Here is a 21,556-nt window from a genome sequence, read left to right as displayed (position 1 = left end):
GGTGATCGGCGGCCATTTTGTGTCTTGTGGTGCGCCAGCACAAGCTGCGACCAAGTGCATTTAACCCTCAATGGTGTGCTTGTTTTTTGGCTAAAGCCTACATCAGGGTGAAGCTGTGACACCAAGTGCATTTAACCAGCAATAGTCTGTTTATTTTTTGGCCATATACTACATCAGGGGCAAGCTGCGCCCGTCACCAAGTGCATTTAACCCTCAATGGTGTGGTTGTTTTTTGGCTAAAGCCTACATCAGGGTGAAGCTGTCACACCAAGTGCATTTAACCAGCAATAGTCTGTTCATTTTTTGGCCATAAACTACATCAGGGGCAAGCTGCGCCCGTCACCAAGTGCATTTAACCCTCAGTAGTGTGGTTGGTCAAGCTGTCACACCAAGTGCATTTAACCAGCAATAGTCTGTTCATTTTTTGGCCATATACTACATCAGGGGCAAGCTGCGCCCGTCACCAAGTGCATTTAACCCTCAGTAGTGTGGTTGGTCAAGCTGTCACACCAAGTGCATTTAACCAGCAATAGTCTGTTCATTTTTTGGCCATATACTACATCAGGGGCAAGCTGCGCCTGTCACCAAGTGCATTTAACCCTCAGTAGTGTGGTTGGTCAAGCTGTCACACCAAGTGCATTTAACCCTCAGTAGTGTGGTTATTTTTTGGCCATATCCCAGTCTAATTCTGTCAGTAAATCCATACCGGTCACCCAGCGCCTAAATACTAGGCCTCAAATTTATATCCCGCTAAATCTGTCGTTACTGCTGTACTGTTGTGGCTGGGCAAGTTATTTAGTGTCTGTCAAAGCACATTTTTTGTTCTGGGTTGAAATACAATTCCCAATTTAGCAATTTCCTAATTTAGTGGTATCTGCTATATCAGAGCTATTTGAAATATATCCCTAAAAGGGTATATAATATTCAAGGTGCACATAGAGAATAACTTCACACACCCGCTACTGTGCATTTCCAAGTCTAATTCTGTCAGTAAATCCATACCGGTCACCTAGCGCCTAAATACTAGGCCTCAAATTTATATTCAGCTGAATTTGAATTCAATACATTGGGCCAAATAATATTTTTGTTGTTGTGGTGAACGATAACAATGAGGAAAACATCTATTAAGGGACGCGGACGTGGACATGGTCGTGGTGGTGTTAGTGGACCCTCTGGTGCTGGGAGAGGACGTGGCCGTTCTGCCACATCCACACGTCCTAGTGTACCAACTACCTCAGGTCCCAGTAGCCGCCAGAATTTACAGCGATATATGGTGGGGCCCAATGCCGTTCTAAGGATGGTAAGGCCTGAGCAGGTACAGGCATTAGTCAATTGGGTGGCCGACAGTGGATCCAGCACGTTCACATTATCTCCCACCCAGTCTTCTGCAGAAAGCGCACAGATGGCGCCTGAAAACCAAGCCCATCAGTCTCTCTGATGATGACGAAACACAGGTGCCAACTGCTGCGTCTTTCTGCAGTGTGCAGACTGAACCAGAGGTCAGGGATCAAGACTGGGTGGAAGACGATGCAGGGGACGATGAGGTCCTAGACCCCACATGGAATGAAGGTCGTGCCACTGACTTTCACAGTTCGGAGGAAGAGGCAGTGGTGAGACCGAGCCAACAGCGTAGCAAAAGAGGGAGCAGTGGGCAAAAGCAGAACACCCGCCGCCAAGAGACTCCGCCTGCTACTGCCCGCCGCCATCTGGGACCGAGCACCCCAAAGGCAGCTTCAAGGAGTTCCCTGGCATGGCACTTCTTCAAACAATGTGCTGACGACAAGACCCGAGTGGTTTGCACGCTGTGCCATCAGAGCCTGAAGCTAGGCATTAACGTTTTGAACCTGAGCACAACCTGCATGACCAGGCACCTGCATGCAAAGCATGAACTGCAGTGGAGTAAACACCTTAAAACCAAGGAAGTCACTCAGGCTCCCCCTGCTACCTCTTCTGCTGCTGCCGCCTCGGCCTCTTCTGCTGCTGCCGCCTCGGCCTCTTCTGCTGCTGCCGCCTCGGCCTCTTCCTCCGCCTCTGGAGGAACGTTGGGACCTGCCGCCCAGCAAACAGGGGATGTACCACCAACACCACCACCACCTCCGTCACCAAGCGTCTCAACCATGTCACACGGCAGCGTTCAGCTCTCCATCTCACAAACATTTGAGAGAAAGCGTAAATTCCCACCTAGCCACCCTCGATCCCTGGCCCTGAATGCCAGCATTTCTAAACTACTGGCCTATGAAATGCTGTCATTTAGGCTGGTGGACACAGACAGCTTCAAACAGCTCATGTCGCTTGCTGTCCCACAGTATGTTGTTCCCAGCCGCCACTACTTCTCCAAGAGAGCCGTGCCTTCCCTGCACAACCAAGTATCCGATAAAATCAAGTGTGCACTGCGCAACGCCATCTGTAGCAAGGTCCACCTAACCACAGATACGTGGACCAGTAAGCACGGCCAGGGACGCTATATCTCCCTAACTGCACACTGGGTAAATGTAGTGGCAGCTGGGCCCCAGGCGGAGAGCTGTTTGGCGCACGTCCTTCCGCCGCCAAGGATCGCAGGGCAACATTCTTTGCCTCCTGTTGCCACCTCGTCCTTCTCGGCTTCCTCCTCCTCTTCTTCCACCTGCTCATCCAGTCAGCCACACACCTTCACCACCAACTTCAGCACAGCCCGGGGTAAACGTCAGCAGGCCATTCTGAAACTCATATGTTTGGGGGACAGGCCCCACACCGCACAGGAGTTGTGGCGGGGTATAGAACAACAGACCGATGAGTGGTTGCTGCCGGTGAGCCTCAAGCCCGGCCTGGTGGTGTGCGATAATGGGCGAAATCTCGTTGCAGCTCTGGGACTAGCCAGTTTGACGCACATCCCTTGCCTGGCGCATGTGCTGAATTTGGTGGTGCAGAAGTTCATTCACAACTACCCCGACATGTCAGAGCTGCTGCATAAAGTGCGGGCCGTCTGTTCGCGCTTCCGGCGTTCACATCCTGCCGCTGCTCGCCTGTCTGCGCTACAGCGTAACTTCGGCCTTCCCGCTCACCGCCTCATATGCGACGTGCCCACCAGGTGGAACTCCACCTTGCACATGCTGGACAGACTGTGCGAGCAGCAGCAGGCCATAGTGTCGTTTCAGCTGCAGCACGCACGGGTCAGTCGCACTGCGGAACAGCACCACTTCACCACCAATGACTGGGCCTCCATGCGAGACCTGTGTGCCCTGTTGCGCTGTTTCGAGTACTCCACCAACATGGCCAGTGGCGATGACGCCGTTATCAGCGTTACAATACCACTTCTATGTCTCCTTGAGAAAACACTTAGGGTGATGATGGAAGAGGAGGTGGCTTAGGAGGAGGAGGAGGAGGAGGAGGAGGAAGAGGGGTCATTTTTTAGCACTTTCAGGCCAGTCTCTTCGAAGTGACTCAGAGGGAGGTTTTTTGCAACAGCAGAGGCCAGGTACAAATGTGGCCAGCCAGGACCCACTACTGGAGGACGAGGAGGACGAGGAGGTGGAGGAGGATGAGGATGAAGCATGGTCACAGCGGGGTGGCACCCAACGCAGCTCGGGTCCATCACTGGTGCGTGGCTGGGGGGAAAGGCAGGACGATGACGATATGCCTCCCACAGAGGACAGCTTGTCCTTACCCCTGGGCAGCCTGGCACACATGAGCGACTACATGCTGCAGTGCCTGCGCAACGACAGCAGAGTTGCCCACATTTTAACGTGTGCGGACTACTGGGTTGCCACCCTGCTGGATCCACGCTACAAAGACAATGTGCCCACCTTACTTCCTGCACTGGAGCGTGATAGGAAGATGCGCGAGTACAAGCGCACGTTGGTAGATGCGCTACTGAGAGCATTCCCAAATGTCACAGGGGAACAAGTGGAAGCCCAAGGCCAAGGCAGAGGAGGAGCAAGAGGTCGCCAAGGCAGCTGTGTCACGGCCAGCTCCTCTGAGGGCAGGGTTAGCATGGCAGAGATGTGGAAAACTTTTGTCAACACGCCACAGCTAACTGCACCACCACCTGATACGCAACGTGTTAGCAGGAGGCAACATTTCACTAACATGGTGGAACAGTACTTGTGCACACCCCTCCACGTACTGACTGATGGTTCGGCCCCATTCAACTTCTGGGTCTCTAAATTGTCCACGTGGTATTCAGCACGGCAGGGGGCGTCATTACAGACAAACGCAGCTGCCTGTCTACAGCCAATGTGGACAAGCTGACGTTCATAAAAATGAACCAGGCATGGATCCCACAGGACCTGTCCGTCCCTTGTCCAGATTAGACATTAACTACCTCCCCTTAAACATATATTATTGTACTCCAGGGCACTTCCTCATTCAATCCTATTTTTATTTTCATTTTACCATTATATTGCGGGGCAACCCAAAGTTGAATGAACCTCTCCTCTGTCTGGGTGCCGGGGCCTAAATATATGCCAATGGACTGTTCCAATGTTGGGTGACGTGAAGCCTGATTCTCTGCTATGATATGCAGACTGATTCTCTGCTGACATGAAGCCAGATTCTCTGTTACGGGACCTCTCTCCTCTGCCTGGGTGCTGGGCCTAAATTTATGCCAATGGACTCTTACAGTGGTGGGTGTCGTGAAGCCTGATTCTCTGCTATGACATGCAGACTGATTCTCTGCTGACATGAAGCCAGATTCTCTGTTACGGGACCTCTCTCCTCTGCCTGTGTGCTGGGCCTAAATATCTGACAATGGACTATTGCAGTGGTGGCTGACGTGAAGCCTGATTCTCTGCTATGACATGCAGACTCATTCTCTGCTGACATGAAGACAGATTCTCTGTTACGGGGCCTCTCTCCTCTGCCTGGGTGCTGGGCCTAAATATATGCCAATGGACTGTTGCACTGGTGGCTGACGTGAAGCCTGATTCTCTGCTATGACATGCAGACTGATTCTCTGCTGACATGAAGCCAGATCCTCTGTTACGGGACCTCTCTCCTCTGCCTGTGTGCTGGGCCTAAATATATGCCAATGGACTGTTGCAGTGGTGGGTGACGTGAAGCCTGATTCTCTGCTATGACATGCAGACTAATTCTCTGCTGACATGAAGCCAGATTGTCTGTTACGGGACCTCTCTCCTCTGCCTGGGTGCTGGGCCTAAAAATCTGACAATGGACTGTTGCATTGGTGGCTGACGTGAAGCCTGATTCTCTGCTATGACATGAAGACTGATTCTCTGCTGACATGAAGCCAGATCCTCTGTTACGGGACCTCTCTCCTCTGCCTGGGTGCCGGGGCCTAAATATCTGAGAATGGACTGTTCCAGTGGTGGGTGACGTGAAGCCAGATTCTCTGCTATGGGATCTCTCTCCAATTGATTTTGGTTAATTTTTATTTATTAAATTTTTATTTTAATTCATTTCCCTATCCACATTTGTTTGCAGGGGATTTACCTACATGTTGCTGCCTATTTCAGCCCTCTAGCCCTTTCCTGGGCTGTTTTACAGCCTTTTTAGTGCCAAAAAGTTCGGGTCCCCATTGACTTCAATGGGGTTCGGTTTCAGGACGAAGTTCGGATCGGGTTCGGATCCCGAACCCGAACATTTTCGGGAAGTTCGGCCGAACTTCTCAAACCCGAACATCCAGGTGTCCGCTCAACTCTAGTCCTGAGCAAATGGATAGGTAAGTATTATTTTTTATGTTTTTTTTACACTGTACTTTTACTATCAGATGCCATGATCATTTATGAACGTGGCATCTGAGGGTTACAATGACGGGGAGCGGCGCAATCGCTGATCCCTGTTATTGCACCCGCTACTTACAAAGAAATGCGCTTTGTGATGTAATTCGCCACAAAGCAGATTTTTTTGTAAAATTCAGCGAAGCAGCCGAATCAAATTTCTTACAACTTCACTCATCTCTAATAACAATGATCATCATGTCTATGGTGAAAATACTGTATGCTTTACTGGTCAGACACTCATGGTAAATGTCTCTGGTAAATGTAACTCCAGGAGATCAGCATGATGGCCTATTAGAGGTTAAATGCTGGAATGGACATGTGTAGACACATCAGAGTGAGGATATATGTAAATGTCTATAGACCCCCCTATCCTTCCTGGTGGACATCTGTCAAAGGGGATTTCCATTAATTTAAGTTTGTTGAGTGAGACGTTAGAGAAACCCAATGGAATCTTGACCAAATCAAGAAAAAGCTTTCATCCTATACTTTACTGTAATGTACAATAGACATAAAGGAAATAGAGGAAGAGGATGAGCCTTGAAGAGATGGAGACAATGACATGAGAGGAATCATGATGAAGATATTATGAGATGTTAAAAGTTTGACTCAGAGCAGGGGGTTGTGTAAAAACAGGCTTACCTTATACATGTCCTGCAGCTTCAGAGTTGCTCTGATCCCACACCTTCCCACATAGATGGTGTCACATCCATCGTGACTTCGGGGGTCATGTGTGAATGAGGTCAGTGATTGGAAGCAGAAATCATGTGAACGATGGATGTGATGTCATTGCTGCAGGACCAGATGAGTGGCAGGTTATATAAAAGGTAAAGGGTTTTTCCTTTCATTTACAGACCCCTGCATTGGACCAAATTTTGAAAAATCTTTGAAAACCTCTTTAAGGCTCATTCACATATGCACCCCAGTTCCCCCTTCTCAGAGAAAAAACAAGCCCTTATTCAAAAAGGAATGAAACAACTGATTCTATACTTTCCTATGGGGTATTTTTGTCTCTGGTGGCATCAGCTTTACCATGGACCTCTTTCTTTATATGCAATGTTACTCAATCCAACTATGAACATTAGACAAGAGCCCAGCTTGGCCATCAGTTCCAGCACAGGAGAACTAGCCAGACACAGCTTAAATATTTAAACCAACCCATAGATACATCTTAGAGGGTTCTCTATTCATCCCTGTGACTCATTAACATTCTAATTAGGATTACCTGGTAGTCGTGGTGGTTTGCCATGGTTGTCTGCTAAGGCCCCTGCACAGCACAAAATTAGAAGAATGAGAGAGCCGGTCACCGGTGCCATATCTGCTGAGTAGAGTTGAGCGAACACCTGGATGTTCGGGTTCGAGAAGTTCGGCCGAACATCCCGGAAATGTTCGGGTTCGGGATCCAAACCCGATCCGAACTTCGTCCCGAACCCGAACCCCATTGAAGTCAATGGGGACCCGAACTTTTCGGCACTAAAAAGGCTGTAAAACAGCCCAGGAAAGAGCTAGAGGGCTGCAAAAGGCAGCAACATGTAGGTAAATCCCCTGCAAACAAATGTGGATAGGGAAATGAATTAAAATAAAAATTAAATAAATAAAAATTAACCAAAATCAATTGGAGAGAGGTTCCATAGCAGAGAATCTGGCTTCCCGTCACCCACCACTGGAACAGTCCATTCTCAGATATTTAGGCCCCGGAACCCAGGCAGAGGAGAGAGGTCCCGTAACAGAGAATCTGGCTTCATGTCAGCAGAGAATTAGTCTGCATGTCATAGCAGAGAATGAGGCTTCACGTCAGCCACCACTGCAACAGTCCATTGGCATATATTTAGGCCCAGCACACACACAGGCAGAGGAGAGAGGTCCCGTAACAGAGAATCTGGCTTCATGTCAGCAGAGAATCAGTCTGCATGTCATAGCAGAGAATGAGGCTTCACGTCAGCCACCACTGCAACAGTCCATTGTCATAAATTTAGGCCCAGCACTAGTGTTGAGCGGCATGTCCCATATTCGAATTCGCGAAATTTTGTGAATATTCGAAAGAATATTCGTAAAATATTCGCGATTATTCAAATTCGTTATTATTTCGCATATGCGATAATTCGAATTTTCGCATCGCATAATACATATGCTATGCAAAATTCACATGTGCGCTAATGAAATCGCCTTACGAAGATTCGCAACTCAATTCAATCACTAATGTATGAATGCAATGCCCTTTGCCTCTGTTCTGGGACAAGTGTAGATATTCGCATGTGCGCTAATAAAATCGCCTTACGAAGATTCGCACCTCAATCACTTTCTAGGGAATGTGAGACTTTTGGGAATCAATCGAGATACAGTGGGGGGTGATGACAGTAGTTGACAGAGTACAGATCAATGTAATCTGTAAGGTGGAAAGTAAAATAAAAAATACGAATATTCGTAAATCGAATTTTACGAAGTTCTACGTATTCGCGAATATGGTGCTATACTATATGAATGCACAGGCCTTTGCCTCTCTGTTCTGGGGACAAGTGTAGATATTTGCATTTGCGTTAATAAAATCGCCTTACGAAGATTCGCAGCTCAATTCAATCACTAATGTATGAATGCAAAGCCCTTTGCCTCTGTTCTGGGACAAGTGTAGATATTCGCATGTGCGCTAATAAAATCGCCTTACGAAGATTCGCAACTCAATTCACTAATGTATGAATGCAAAGCCCTTTGCCTCTGTTCTGGGACGAGCCGATATTCGCATGTGCGCTAATAAAATCGCCTTACGAAGATTCGCAACTCAATTCACTAATGTATGAATGCAAAGCCCTTTGCCTCTGTTCTGGGACGTGCCGATATTCGCATGTGCGCTAATAACATCGCCTTACGAAGATTCGCGCCTCAATCACTTTCTAGGCAATGTGAGTAAGATCTGAGCTGTTGGACCTTTGGGAAACAATCAATTATATGTGTACTGTAATTTTGTGGGGGGGGGAAAAAAACAAAAAACGAATATTCGTTTTTACGAATATATAGCACTATATTCGAAATATTCGCGAAATCGCGAAGTTGCGATATTCGCGAAAAAAATTTGCTTTTCGAATATTCGCGCTCAACACTACCCAGCACCCAGGCAGAGGAGAGAGGTCCCGTAACAGACAATCTGGCTTCATGTCAGCAGAGAATCAGTCTGCATGTCATAGCAGAGAATGAGGCTTCACGTCACCCACCACTGCAACAGTCCATTGGCATATATTTAGGCCCAGCACCCAGGCAGAGGAGAGAGGTCCCGTAACAGACAATCTGGCTTCATGTCAGCAGAGAATCAGTCTTCATATCATAGCAGAGAATCAGGCTTCACGTCACCCACCACTGTAAGAGTCCATTTTCATAAATTTAGGCCCAGCACACAGGCAGAGGAGAGAGGTCCCGTAACAGAGGATCTGGCTTCATGTCAGCAGAGAATCAGGCTTCACGTCACCCAACACTGGAACAGTCCATTGGCATATATTTAGGCCCCGGCACCCAGACAGAGGAGAGGTTCATTCAACTTTGGGTAGCCTCGCAATATAATGGTAAAATGAAAATAAAAATAGGATTGAATGAGGAAGTGCCCTGGAGTCCAATAATATATGGTTAAGGGGAGGTAGTTAATGTCTAATCTGGACAAGGGACGGACAGATCCTGTGGGATCCATGCCTGGTTCATTTTTATGAACGTCAGCTTGTCCACATTGGCTGTAGACAGGCGGCTGCGTTTGAGGCCTAGTATTTAGGCGCTGGGTGACCGGTATGGATTTAGTGACAGAATTAGACTTGGAAATACACAGTAGCGGGTGTGTGTGAAGTTATTCTGAATGACCCAATGTGCACCTTGAATATTATATACCCTTTTAGGGATAGATTTCAAATAGCTCTGATATAGCAGAAACCACTAAATTATGAAATTGCTAAATTGGGAATTGTATTTCAACCCAGAACAAGAAATGTGCTTGAACGGACACTAAATAACTCGCCCAGCTACAGCACTAAGGACAGATTTAGCGGGATATAAATTTGAGGCCTAGTATTTAGGCGCTGGGTGACCGGTATGGATTTAGTGACAGAATTAGACTGGGATATGGCCAAAAAATAAACAGACTATTGCTGGTTAAATGCACTTGGTGTGACAGCTTCACCCTGATGTAGGCTTTAGCCAAAAAACAACCACACCATTGAGGGTTAAATGCACTTGGTGACAGGCGCAGCTTGCCCCTGATTTAGTATATGGCCAAAAAAATGAACAGACTATTGCTGGTTAAATGCACTTGGTGTGACAGCTTCACCCTGATGTAGGCTTTAGCCAAAAAACAACCACACCATTGAGGGTTAAATGCACTTGGTGACAGGCGCAGCTTGCCCCTGATTTTGTATATGGCCAAAAAATGAACAGACTATTGCTGGTTAAATGCACTTGGTGTGACAGCTTCACCCTGATGTAGGCTTTAGCCAAAAAACAACCACACCATTGAGGGTTAAATGCACTTGGTCGCAGCTTGTGCTGGCGCACCACAAGACACAAAATGGCCGCCGATCACCCCAGAAAAATGTGACTGACAAACGGTCTGGGCAGCCTAAAAACAGTGAGCAATTGAGGATCAGCAGCTCAATGATCCACAGCTGCAGATCGATCAGTTAATCAAGTCCTTTGGAGGAGTTAATCTGCCTAATCTCGCCCTACTGTCGCAGCCGCAACCTCTCCCTACGCTAATCAGAGCAGAGTGACGGGCGGCGCTATGTGACTCCAGCTTAAATAGAGGCTGGGTCACATGGTGCTCTGGCCAATCACAGCCATGCCAATGTAGGCATGGCTGTGATGGCCTCTTGGGGCAAGTAGTATGACGCTTGTTGATTGGCTGCTTTGCAGCCTTTCAAAAAGCGCCAAGAAAGCGTCACAAAAGCGCGAAGAAAGCGACGAACACCGAACCCGAACCCGGACTTTTACGAAAATGTCCGGGTTCGGCTCCGTGTCACGGACACCCCAAAATTCGGTACGAACCCGAACTATACAGTTCGAGTTCGCTCATCCCTACTGCTGAGCACTGGAAGTATGAGCCATCCAGGTGAAGGACTCACTCTTTTATAGAGATGTAGAAGTAGGGAGTGTAACGAACCAGAAGGTGTGAACCCACTTTTGCCACTGACTGGCTACTCTCTGGAGGGGTGTGACTAAGCAACACCTAGTATTCACTAGAGCCTCTGGTAGTGAGGATAGACTTAAGCCAATTGTATTTGCCAGGAGCGACTTCTAGAGTGACACCAAGTCAGTGGCAGCTGGTCCGGCAGAAGGGAAGATACCAGCGATGGTGCCACTAGAGTCAGGCAGCGATTCAGATACAGATTAAGATAGCGATTCCCCCTCTGGGGAAGCCAGGGACCCTCTCACAAAGGCAGAACAGAAGCAGTGAGGCACTGCCAAACAGGGCATTAGACAAAACACATCGGGGGAATATCACTAGGATATGCACCCATTGTCTGATAGGTGCGGGTCCCACCGCTAGGATCTGCACCTACAATGAGAACGGAGCTGGAAAAGCTGTGGCTGGAGGACCCCGGATTTCCTGGGGTCCATCCACCACCAAGCGCTGCTCCCATAAAAGTGAATAGGAGCGCACCGCGCACGCACGGCCCCTGCTCCCATTCATTCCTATATGGCAGACAGAAATAACCGAGTTCCCATTTTGGCGGCCCCATAGAAATGAATGGAGGGCGGCTGCGCATGCGCAGTGCACCTTGCGTTCATTTCCCCGCTTTGTTCTCATTGTAGGTGCGTGTCCCAGCGGTGGGACTTGCACCTATCAGACAATGGGGGCATATCCTAGTGATATGCCCCCATTGCCTGAGACAGGACAACCCCTTTAAGCACTGCTAGGCTATACAAAGAACAGGCAGGGATACAGATTATACAGGACAGGCACAGAACAGACCAGGACATAACATGATACAGGACAGGTACAGATCAGAACAGGCAAGAACCTGACAGCACAACATCACAGAACAGCTGCCTGCGAACAGACGCGACAAAAACAGAATACATAATACAACAATGAAAAACCAGGCAAAACCATACAAACGGCAGACGGTAAGACCCCCTGGGTCAGCAGCAAGGGTCTACACCAAACACGGAACTAGAAACACTGACCTCAAGCCCCACAGCTCACAGGTAGACATAGCTGCTTAACGAGGCACCGGAGAAGCCGCACCCAGTCACAGATCAGGGGAGGTTAACCCCATCAGAGCAGGAGACCAGAACCACACAGGCAGCAGTACAGGACGTTGCACTTGGCAACCAGCATACATGGAGACACCACGCAAGTAGGCATTACCACTCTTTTTGCCCCATCACTGTCTCTTGGTTAATCTAATGTCATCCTGTGTATTTATTCCTGCAATATGTGTATGAATTCCAATGCAACTGTTATGTTAATGTAATGTGCCTGGTTCACCAGCAGATGGCAGCAAATATGGCAGAGCTAGTTCACCTAAGATGGAACCTTATATATGCGACGTGCCCACAAGGTGGAACTCCACCATGCACATGCTGGCCAGACTGATGGATTTACTGTATTTATTGGCCTGTCTGTCACATATGCAGCACAGGCTGCAAAGGTATTTTCTGGCCAAATAAAACATTTTTAACTAATTTTCTTTCACCAACTCAAATACAGCACAGGCCGCAAAGGTACTTTATGGCAAAAAAAAGTTTTTTTTTTTCAAAAGTTTTTTTTTTTCACAATGTCCAAGTTGTATTTACTGATTATATTTCACTGCAAAGGGCAGCAAAATGTGCTTAAGAGCATGGCAAGTGCTCAGCAAACAAATGTGGATAAGGAAATTACTTAAAATAACATAAAATACGTAAAAAAATGAAATAATAATCTTGATCTAGGAGGTGGAGATCCATATAGAGCAGGAGGTTGAGGAGGCGGTGGACGTGGCGGTGTAGGTGGATGCGGCGGTGAAGGAGGAGGTGGTAGCCAACACTGATATTTTTTTTTGTTGCTGTTCAAATTAGGGTACACCCCAAAACATTGGGAAATATAAAAAATACAAACATGAGCAATTGCGCTGCAGTATAACAATGGCTGCTTAGTGCCGGTATACATGTCTATTCTGCACAAGGTACGGACAAGTCCTGAGGGATCCATGCCTGGTTCATTTTAATGAACGTGAGCTTGTCCACATTGGCTGTGGGCAGGGGGAGCGCTTGTCTGTGATGACGCCCGCTGCCGTGCTAAACACACCTTCAGATAATACACTGGCTGCAGGGCAGGCCAGCACCTCCAAGGCGTAAAGGGCAAGCTCAGGCCATGTGCCCAGTTTGGAGACCCAGAAGTTGAAGGGGGCAGACCCGTCATTCAGTACGTGCAAGCGTGTGCCAGACCACCCATAGTTCGTCTTCTCAGCGCAAATTGGACCATGAAGAGGAGGAGGAGTAGGAGCTGGAGACAGTTGCCTCTGCTACAGAGGGTAGTACCCATGGACCTTTAATTCCATCTGTGCAGCGTGGATGGGCAGAAGAGGAGAAGAAGGAGGAGGATGAGGAGATGGAGAGTTATCCTGATGTCGACATTGACGTCTTGCCTGTTGGTACTCTGAAACACATGGCTGACTTTATGTTAGGTTGCCTTTCCTACGACCCTCGCGTTATACGCATTTTAGAGAACACAGATTACTGGGTGCTCACCCTTCTCGACCCCTGCTACAAAGAGAACTTCTCATCTCTCATTCCTGTGGTGGAGAGGACGAGTAAAACGATGCAATACCAGAAGGTACTTGTTGACAGACATGAGCGGGAGGTGCCATATTCGATTTCGCGATATTTTGCGAATATTCGAATGAATATTCGTGTTATATTCGTCGAAATCGAATATTCGTAATTATTCAAATTATCGCGAATAATATACGATTTTTTTTCCGCGTATTGCGATTATTTATCTTGATAGTATAAGGCAACGTTCCTATGCTAATTGACTATGGCTAGGCTAATATGTGTATTTTACGAAATTTCGTTATTTGCTCTAACTTCGTCTCTTAGAATATTACGAATATTCTAAAAGACGAAGTTAGAGCAATATTACGAAATTTCGTAAAATACACATATAGATTGTAATTTAGCTAATATAGTGCTATAATCCCTTTTTTTTCCTCTAATTTTTTTTTGCCTCTTCTGAACTTAAGTTTTGTAAAATATGTACACTATTAAAAAATATTACTATAGCAGTATATTAGCTTAAATACAATCTATGTGTATTTTACGAAATTTCGTAATATTGCTCTAACTTCGTCTTTTAGAATATTCGTAATATTCTAAAAGACGAAGTTAGAGCAATATTAAGAACATTTGCAAAAGCCGAAATTGCGATGCGAGTAATATAATACGAAATAATCGCATGAAGATTTCAACTTAGCACTGCTATATTCCATACTAGGCTAGAATATGGAATATAGCAGTGCTAAGTTGAAATCTTCATGCGATTATTTCGTATTATATTACTCGCATCGCAATTTCGGCTTTTGCGAAATTTCGTAAAATACACATATAGATTAGATTGTAATTTAGCTAATATGGAATATAGCAGTAAGTTGAAAACGCCACTGACTGGAGCAGCCAGGAAGCCAAGAATCCAAAGGACAGGTAAGAACAACTTTAGGGAAGTGGGAAAGGAAAAAATTATAATAATAAAAAAAAAAAAAAAAAAAAGAATATCCGAATTCGCGAATATATAGAACGATATTCTAAATATTCGCGAAATCTCGAAATTGCGATATTCGAGAAAAAATTTCGCAATTCGAATATTCGCGCTCAACACTACTTGTTGAGAGATTGCTCCAAAATTCTCCATCAGACAACGCGGCCGGCAGAGTCCGTACTTCCTTAGGCAACCAAGGAAGGAGACAAGGGCAACACACAGCAGTTCCAACAAAGGCAGGGCAACACTCTTCGAAGCATGGGACACTTTCATGACACCCCACCAGCAACCTCACCCTGAAGCGCGGCCTAGTGGTAAAAGAAGGGAAAAGTTTTGGAAGATGGTGAATGAATACATAGTAGACCGTGTCTGCGTCCTAAATGATCCCTCAGTGCTTTACAACTACTGGGTGTCAAGCTGGACACGTGGCATGAACTTGCGTTTTGTCTGAGCGTATATTTAGTGCTGCTGGTTTTTATAGGGTCAGCTCAACTGTAGGCCCTCAACAGAAATTTTTTATAGGGTCAGCTCAACTGCAGGCCCTCAACTCAATTTTTTTTATAGGAACAGCTGAACTGCATGCACTCGCATATAATGTTTTAGAGCGTCAGCAGTACAGCATGCACTCGCATATAATGTTTTAGAGCGTCAGCAGTACAGCATGCACTCGCATATAATGTTTTAGAGCGTCATTTGAACAGCATGCACTTGCATATAATGTTTTAGAATGTCTGCTGAACAGCATGAACATGCATATAATGTTTTAGAGCGTCAGCTCACCAACAGGCACTCGCCCCTAATATTTTAGAGGGTCAGCTCAGCAGCAGGCCCTCGCCCCTCATGTTTAGGATGGTCCGATGAGCAAGCCCTTGCTCCAAATGTTTTTGACGGTCCCCAGCAGGCCACCAATCATAATTTTTCAAGGGTGTGTATGATGCCCTCCTTTATGTGTAATAAAGAGTGTATTGGAGTGCCGGTTCCTTGTAATTATTGGCAGCCCTTTCACTTAGTGCATAGGCTTTATGAGTGTAGGAGTCCCACTACCTGAACAATTGTAGCACTATGTGAATGAGGCCCTCCTTTATGTGATATGCAGGCTGTTTCGAGTGCCTCTTGCTTGTAATTTTATTGCAGCACTTGCACGTTATATACAATTGAATATACAGGAAAGAATGTTTTGTGTGTATTTTTGTCAGTCTGTAAAAGTGGCGTACAACTCGAACAACATGGTTCCCAGCAGCAACCTGGGAGCCCAAGATGCATCCAGACATCGCCCCCATGCTGTTCCCAATCCATTTCGGTGGTGACTGTCACTTTCTAAACTTTTCCAATGGACCAGGCGGTTGTCTTCCATTGACTTCCATTATACTCGGGTGCTCGGTCGAGCACACGAATATAGCAATGTGTTCGGGCCGAACACCCGAACACACAAATGCGTTGGTGCTGGATCATCACTAAAAAAAATCTTACTATTACACTCCCTGCACTGTTTGTCCCTTCCTATGCACAGCTCTCCCTAACATTGAGCAATTTAGCACAGGTTGCTCTACAAACATATATTGTTTCTGTCACACACAATAGTCCTTTTAAGGACTTTTGGGTCTCTGTAATGTTTTTGTACAAAAAAATATTCAATTACACTCCCTACACTCTCTGTCCCTTCCTATGCTCAGCTCTCCCTGACTTAGAATGAGCCGAACACGTGTCATCGGGTGCTTTATAGCACCCGATGACGCGTTCTGGCCAGCCAATCACTGTAATGCCAGTAACCAACATGGCTACTAGCATTACAGTGAGGGCAGTCCTTACCTGCATGTTTATTGGCTGCTTAGCAGCCACGAAACGTGTGGGAAGGAGACTTGAGCATTGCATTCGAGCACATGCGGTACTCGGCCAAGTACCGCCATGTGCCAAGCATAGCGATGCTCGAGCCGATCTGGTATTCGGTTGAGCATTCTCACTCAACACTAGTCCCTATGTATGCTGGTTCTGTGATGCGTGCTGGCTGTGGCCTTTTGTTGGAACTGTGGCCTGTATCGTTTGTTCAGTGCTTCTTGTTAATCCTGGATCTGGTGGGGTTAACATTCCCTGGTCTGTGCCTGGGTGTGGTTTATCAGGTGCCCTCGTTACGCAGCTATTTCTACCTGTGAGCTGTGGGGCTTGTGGTCAGTCTGTTTTGTGCCTTGCTGGGTGTAGCCCCTTGCTACTGACCCAGGGGGTGTTTTCCATCTACCATTCTGTATGGTGTCACCTGGTAAAGTGTTTTTGTTGATGTTATTCCCTTGTCTGATCTTCTGTACATGTTTCGTGCCTGGGTCCACTCTGTTGCATGTTTAGCCTAGCAGTGCTGAACTGCTTCTGATCCTGTCTGTTCTATGTCTTGCCTGCAGTGCCCAAATGCTTCTGTTCCTGTGTTTGTCTTGCCTTCATGAGAGGGCTCCTGGGTTCTCCAGAGGAAGGATCTCTAGTCCGTGTGCTGCTCTACCTGTGACCTCCATGCTTCCACTCCACATGGGGTCCATGCATCTGTTTATGTGTGCTGGTTCCCATTTGTTTTGTCTGATCCATGTCCTGTGTTTGGTTGGGTTCCAGTCCTGTTGTCTGTGGTTCTCTGCAGGTAGCAGCCAAGTGTACCGCGACCTTCCTGGAGGTGCCACCAGTGAGCCTCCAGCCTAGTTCATCCCCACCACCAGGGGCTCTGTGAAGAACGAGACTCTGGGTTTTGCCTCTGGTCTGCCGGTGCATTTGGTTTTGTGGTAGTTCTTACTACTATTTCTCAATCTGCATATTATTACTGTCATTTTCATTTATTACATGTGTAATAAAATATTCTGTTGGTCCCTGGTCTGTAGTCTGCCTGTTCCATGCTGGAGGTCGCCTTGGCCCCAGGAATGTGACACCCCCCAGATTCCAATTTCTCCTTCCAGACTCCTCTGTGCCTTGCAGACCCTTTTGTCCTTTCTAGGCTCCTCTTCCTCCCCCCCCCCCCGTACTTATCTGTCCCCTCCAGACTCATTTTCCTCTCTGTACTTGATTGTCCCCTCTGGGGTCCTCTGTTGCCCCTCAGACTCCTTTGGCCCCTCTTCTCTCTGCCTCCAGACTCCTCTTTTCACCTGTGCTCCTCAGTCTCTTTCCAGACCCCTTTGTCTCCTCCAGATTCCAATCTCTCCTTCCCAACTCCTCTGCCCTCCAGGCCTTTTTGTCGTCTGCAGACTACTCTTTCTCCCTCTAGTCTACTCTTTCCACCTCATACTCCTCTATTGCCTTCGTTTTTTCTCTTTCTGGCTGTTCCCATCTGTCTGTCCTCTGTCTGCCTGAAGGTCCAACAAAGTTCCTGAAGTGCCCGATGAGAATGAAGTTATGGTACACATGCATGGTCTACATTCACTTCTATGGATCTGGATCGAGTGCCGTACTCATTAGTCTCACAGAACAGCAGTGGTATTACATCCATACCTCTGTTACATTCTCATGGGGCACTTTGAGGTACTTCAGGACCTCCATTCTAATAATTGGTCAGAGGACTCTCAGTGATCAGATACGTATCACCTATTCCCCTAAGGGATAACCCCTTAAAAGTGCCAGTGACCTGAAGATGTCTGCTCTATACAATGTCCTGTGCTCAAAAGTCTTGTGTATGTTTGACTGATGATATAGTACATAAGATGTAGCTCCATATCTGCTTCATTTTGATTGAAATATATCAAAATAAGTAAAAAAAATATTAGACTTGATCATTTATTTGTTGAGGAAAAGGATCCAATGTCACACATCTGTAAGTAGTAAAAGTATGTGAACCTTTGCTTTCAGTATCTGGTGTGACCTTGTGCAGCAATAATGGCAACTAAACTTTTCCGGTAATTGCTGATTAGTCCTGCACATGGACTTGGAGGAATTTTCACCTATTCCTCTATACAAAACAGCTTCAGATCTGTTATGTTGGTATTTCCTCACATGAACTGATTGCTTCAGGTCCTTCTATAAAACTTCTGTTGGATTGAGATCAGGGCTTTGACTTAGCCTTTTCAAAAATGTACCTTTATTATTTTGTTTACCATTCTTTTCTAAAATGACTTGTGTGCTTAAGGTCATTGTCTTGCTGCATGACCCACATTCTCTTTGCAGTAACGGACAGATGTCCTGACATTTTCCTTCAAAATCTGCTGATGTAATTAAGTATCCATTGCTCCATCAATGATGACAAGCCGTATCAGGCATGAGTACTTTTCTTAGATGCAACCAGAGATTGTCTGTAAACTCCATAACAAATCGTAAGGTGGCTTCAAAGTATAAGGCTTTCTGTATTTTTTAATTACGAGTAGAGATGAGCAACCAGACAAGATTTGTTTCAGGTCCGGTCCGCCGACTTTTTGAAATAGATTGGTTTGGATCTGAATCGATTCAGGCCAAGGCAAAGTTGCTCTAATTGCCCTGAAAGTTGGTATATAACCCCCTCTAGCCTCCTGGGACTCATAAGGTTTAGGAAAACTTGTTTTTTCTTTTTGTTTATTTTTTATGATTTTTTTTATACTTCCTCCCTCCCCCCCCAAGCTCTGGAACGCAATGACAGCAATAGTAAATGATGCCTGAGTGACACTGACATACATAGCTGTGGGGAAACGCACATTTGACGGTGTTATTATCATACAGCGCGTTTCAAAACACACCGCACCGGTACACTTATTATGCTTATTATGCTTTTCTTATTGAAAAGTTTCGAAAAATTGTCCCTTATCGGGATGACACACACGGTGTTATGGGATTAAATAAACAAATTAAAAAGTGTCTTGAGGGAACGTAATGGTTGGCAAGTGGCATTAGTGACATGATGTAGACCGCAGCAGCCGTACAGAACGTGATGGTAGTTAGACAGAGAACAAGAGTGGCAAGATGGGGCACCGCCAGCAAAGAGAGGTCTATTGATGGCATTCAGCCTTCCTGGACTATGAGAATATTTTTGTATTAATACAATAACCACATACATAAACCACCTCTTGAAATGTAACCCCCCCCCAAAAAAAAAATATAAAAATGAAACATTTCAAACATGTTAAACACCCCCCAAATTTTTTTAACATTGCAACCATGTTAACCCTGACAAAAACATAAAATTAAATTTCAACTGGGTGGAAAGTGAGAACATGGAAACTGACCCTCGGGCTTTAGTGGCAGTGGCAGTGGCATGATGACGAAAATATGTAAACAGACAATTGAGGCTTGACACTTAATTTCAACTAAAAGTAAATGACATTAATGCTTTTGAAAATGTGCAGAAATCTGAGACTCCCTTCCTTCTGGGATTCGCATCCCCACCTATCCCTAGGTTAAACTTGATCAACTTATGTCTTTTTTTATCCGTATTAACTATGTTACCATGTAAATATGTAACTTAACACACACTGGTAGATTTTTCCCACAACGTGGGTATTGCTGCAGTAATCATATATATACACACCCCTGTTAAAATGTCAGGTTTCTGTGATGTAAAAAAATGAGACAAAAATAAATCATTTCAGAACTTTTTCCACCTTTAATGTGACCTATAAACTATACAACTCAATTGAAGACCAAACTGAAATATTTTAGGTAGAGGGAAGAAAAAATATAGAAATAAAATAATGTGTGCATACCCTTAAATTAATACTTTGTTGAAGCACCTTTTGATTTTATTACAGCACTCAGTCTTTTGGGTATGAGTCTATCAGCATGGCACACTTTGACTTGGCAAGATTTGCCCACTCTTCTTGGCAAAAACACTCCAAATCTGTCAGATTGCGAGGGCATCTCCTGTGCACGGCCCTCTTCAGATCACCCCACAGATTGTCAATCGGATTCAGGTCTGGGCTCTGGCTGGGCCATTCCAAAACTTCTTCTGGTGAAGCCATTCCTTTGTTGATTTGGATGTATGCTTTGGGTCGTTGTCATGCTGAAAGATGAAGTCCCTCTTCATGTTCAGCTTTCTAGCAGAAGCCTGAAGGTTTTGTGTCAATATTGACTGGTATTTAGAACTGTTCATAATTCCCTCCAGCTTAACTAAGGCCCCAGTTCCAGCTGAAGAAAAACAGCCCCTTGGCATGATGCTGCCACCACCATGCTTCACTGTGGAGATAGTGTTCTTTTGGTGATGTGCAGTGTTGTTTTTATACCAAATATATCTTTTGGAATTATGGCCCAAAAAAATCTACTTTGGTTTCATCAGACCAGAACACATTTTTTCACATGCTTTTGGTGTATTTTTGCAAAATGTAGCCTGGCTTGGATGTTTTTCTTCGTTAGAAAGGGCTTTTGTCTCGCCACTCTACCCCATAACCCAGAAGTCTAAAGAATACGGGATTGTTGTCACATGTACCACACAGCCAGTACTTGCCAGATATTCCTGCAGCTCCTCCCAGACCAGTTTTCTTCTCGTCTTTTCATAAATTTTGGAGGGACGCCCAGTTCTTAGTAATGTCACTGCTGTGCCATATTTTCTCCACTTGATGATGACTGTCTTCACTGTGTTCCATAGTATATCTAATGCCTTGGAAATTCTTTTGTCCCCTTCTCCTGACTGATACCTTCTAACAATGAGATCCTTCTAAAGCTTTGGAAGCTCTCTGTGGACCATGGCTTTTGCTGTGGGATGTGACTAAGAAAAATTCAGGAAAGACCAACTAGAGCAGCTGAGCTTTATTTGGGGTTAATCAGAGGCACTTTAAATGATGGCAGGTGTATGCTGACTCCTATCTAACAGGATTATGGTGAATTTCACCCAACAATGCAACAGACAAATTAGTAAAATGTATTTCCCTGTCCTCTAGGTGGAGCAGGGGTATATCATAGCCAAAAATTGGTGAATTTCACCCGACAATTTTGAATGTGATTGCTTAATTCTGAACACAGCTACATCCCCAGTTATAAGAGGGTGCGCACACTTATGCAACCACATTATTTTAGTTTTTTTTAGTTTTTTCCCTCAACCTAAAAGATTTCAGTTTGTTTTTCAATTGAGTTGTACAGTTTATAGGTCCCATTAAAGGTGGAAAAAGTTCTGAAATGATTTATCTTTGTCTAATCTTTTTACAGCACAGTATTGATTGGCTGTGCGCCATTTTAGTGGATTCATCTGAAACAAAGATTCAGGTTTGTCTGCCGT

General features: G+C 45.7%; 1 protein-coding gene across 4 annotated transcripts in view; it reads right to left on the bottom strand.

Annotated features, from left to right (window-relative positions):
• The window catches only part of LOC122936169 (perlwapin-like), a 72,681-nt gene extending 61,832 nt beyond the window's left edge, over positions 1-10,849 (bottom strand). For 3 of the 4 annotated variants that reach the window (XM_044292240.1, XM_044292238.1, XM_044292239.1), the window contains exons 1-2: positions 10,769-10,848; positions 6,940-7,040 (exon numbers count right to left, since the gene is read on the bottom strand). In XM_044292240.1, coding sequence (XP_044148175.1) covers positions 6,940-7,030 — 91 coding nt within the window. In that variant the 5' untranslated portion in view covers positions 7,031-7,040; positions 10,769-10,848. Of the gene's footprint in view, positions 1-6,939; positions 7,041-10,768 lie in introns of all 4 variants that reach the window. The other variant, XM_044292237.1, reaches the window with a different exon arrangement.
• Between the last annotated feature and the right edge of the window lie 10,707 nt (positions 10,850-21,556).

This window comes from Bufo gargarizans, chromosome 4 (genome assembly GCF_014858855.1).
Source record: "Bufo gargarizans isolate SCDJY-AF-19 chromosome 4, ASM1485885v1, whole genome shotgun sequence".
In the NCBI taxonomy this organism is placed as follows: domain Eukaryota; kingdom Metazoa; phylum Chordata; class Amphibia; order Anura; family Bufonidae; genus Bufo; species Bufo gargarizans.
The sequence above is the reverse complement of the archived record's forward strand: the minus strand, read 5'-3'. Positions and strand labels throughout refer to the sequence as shown.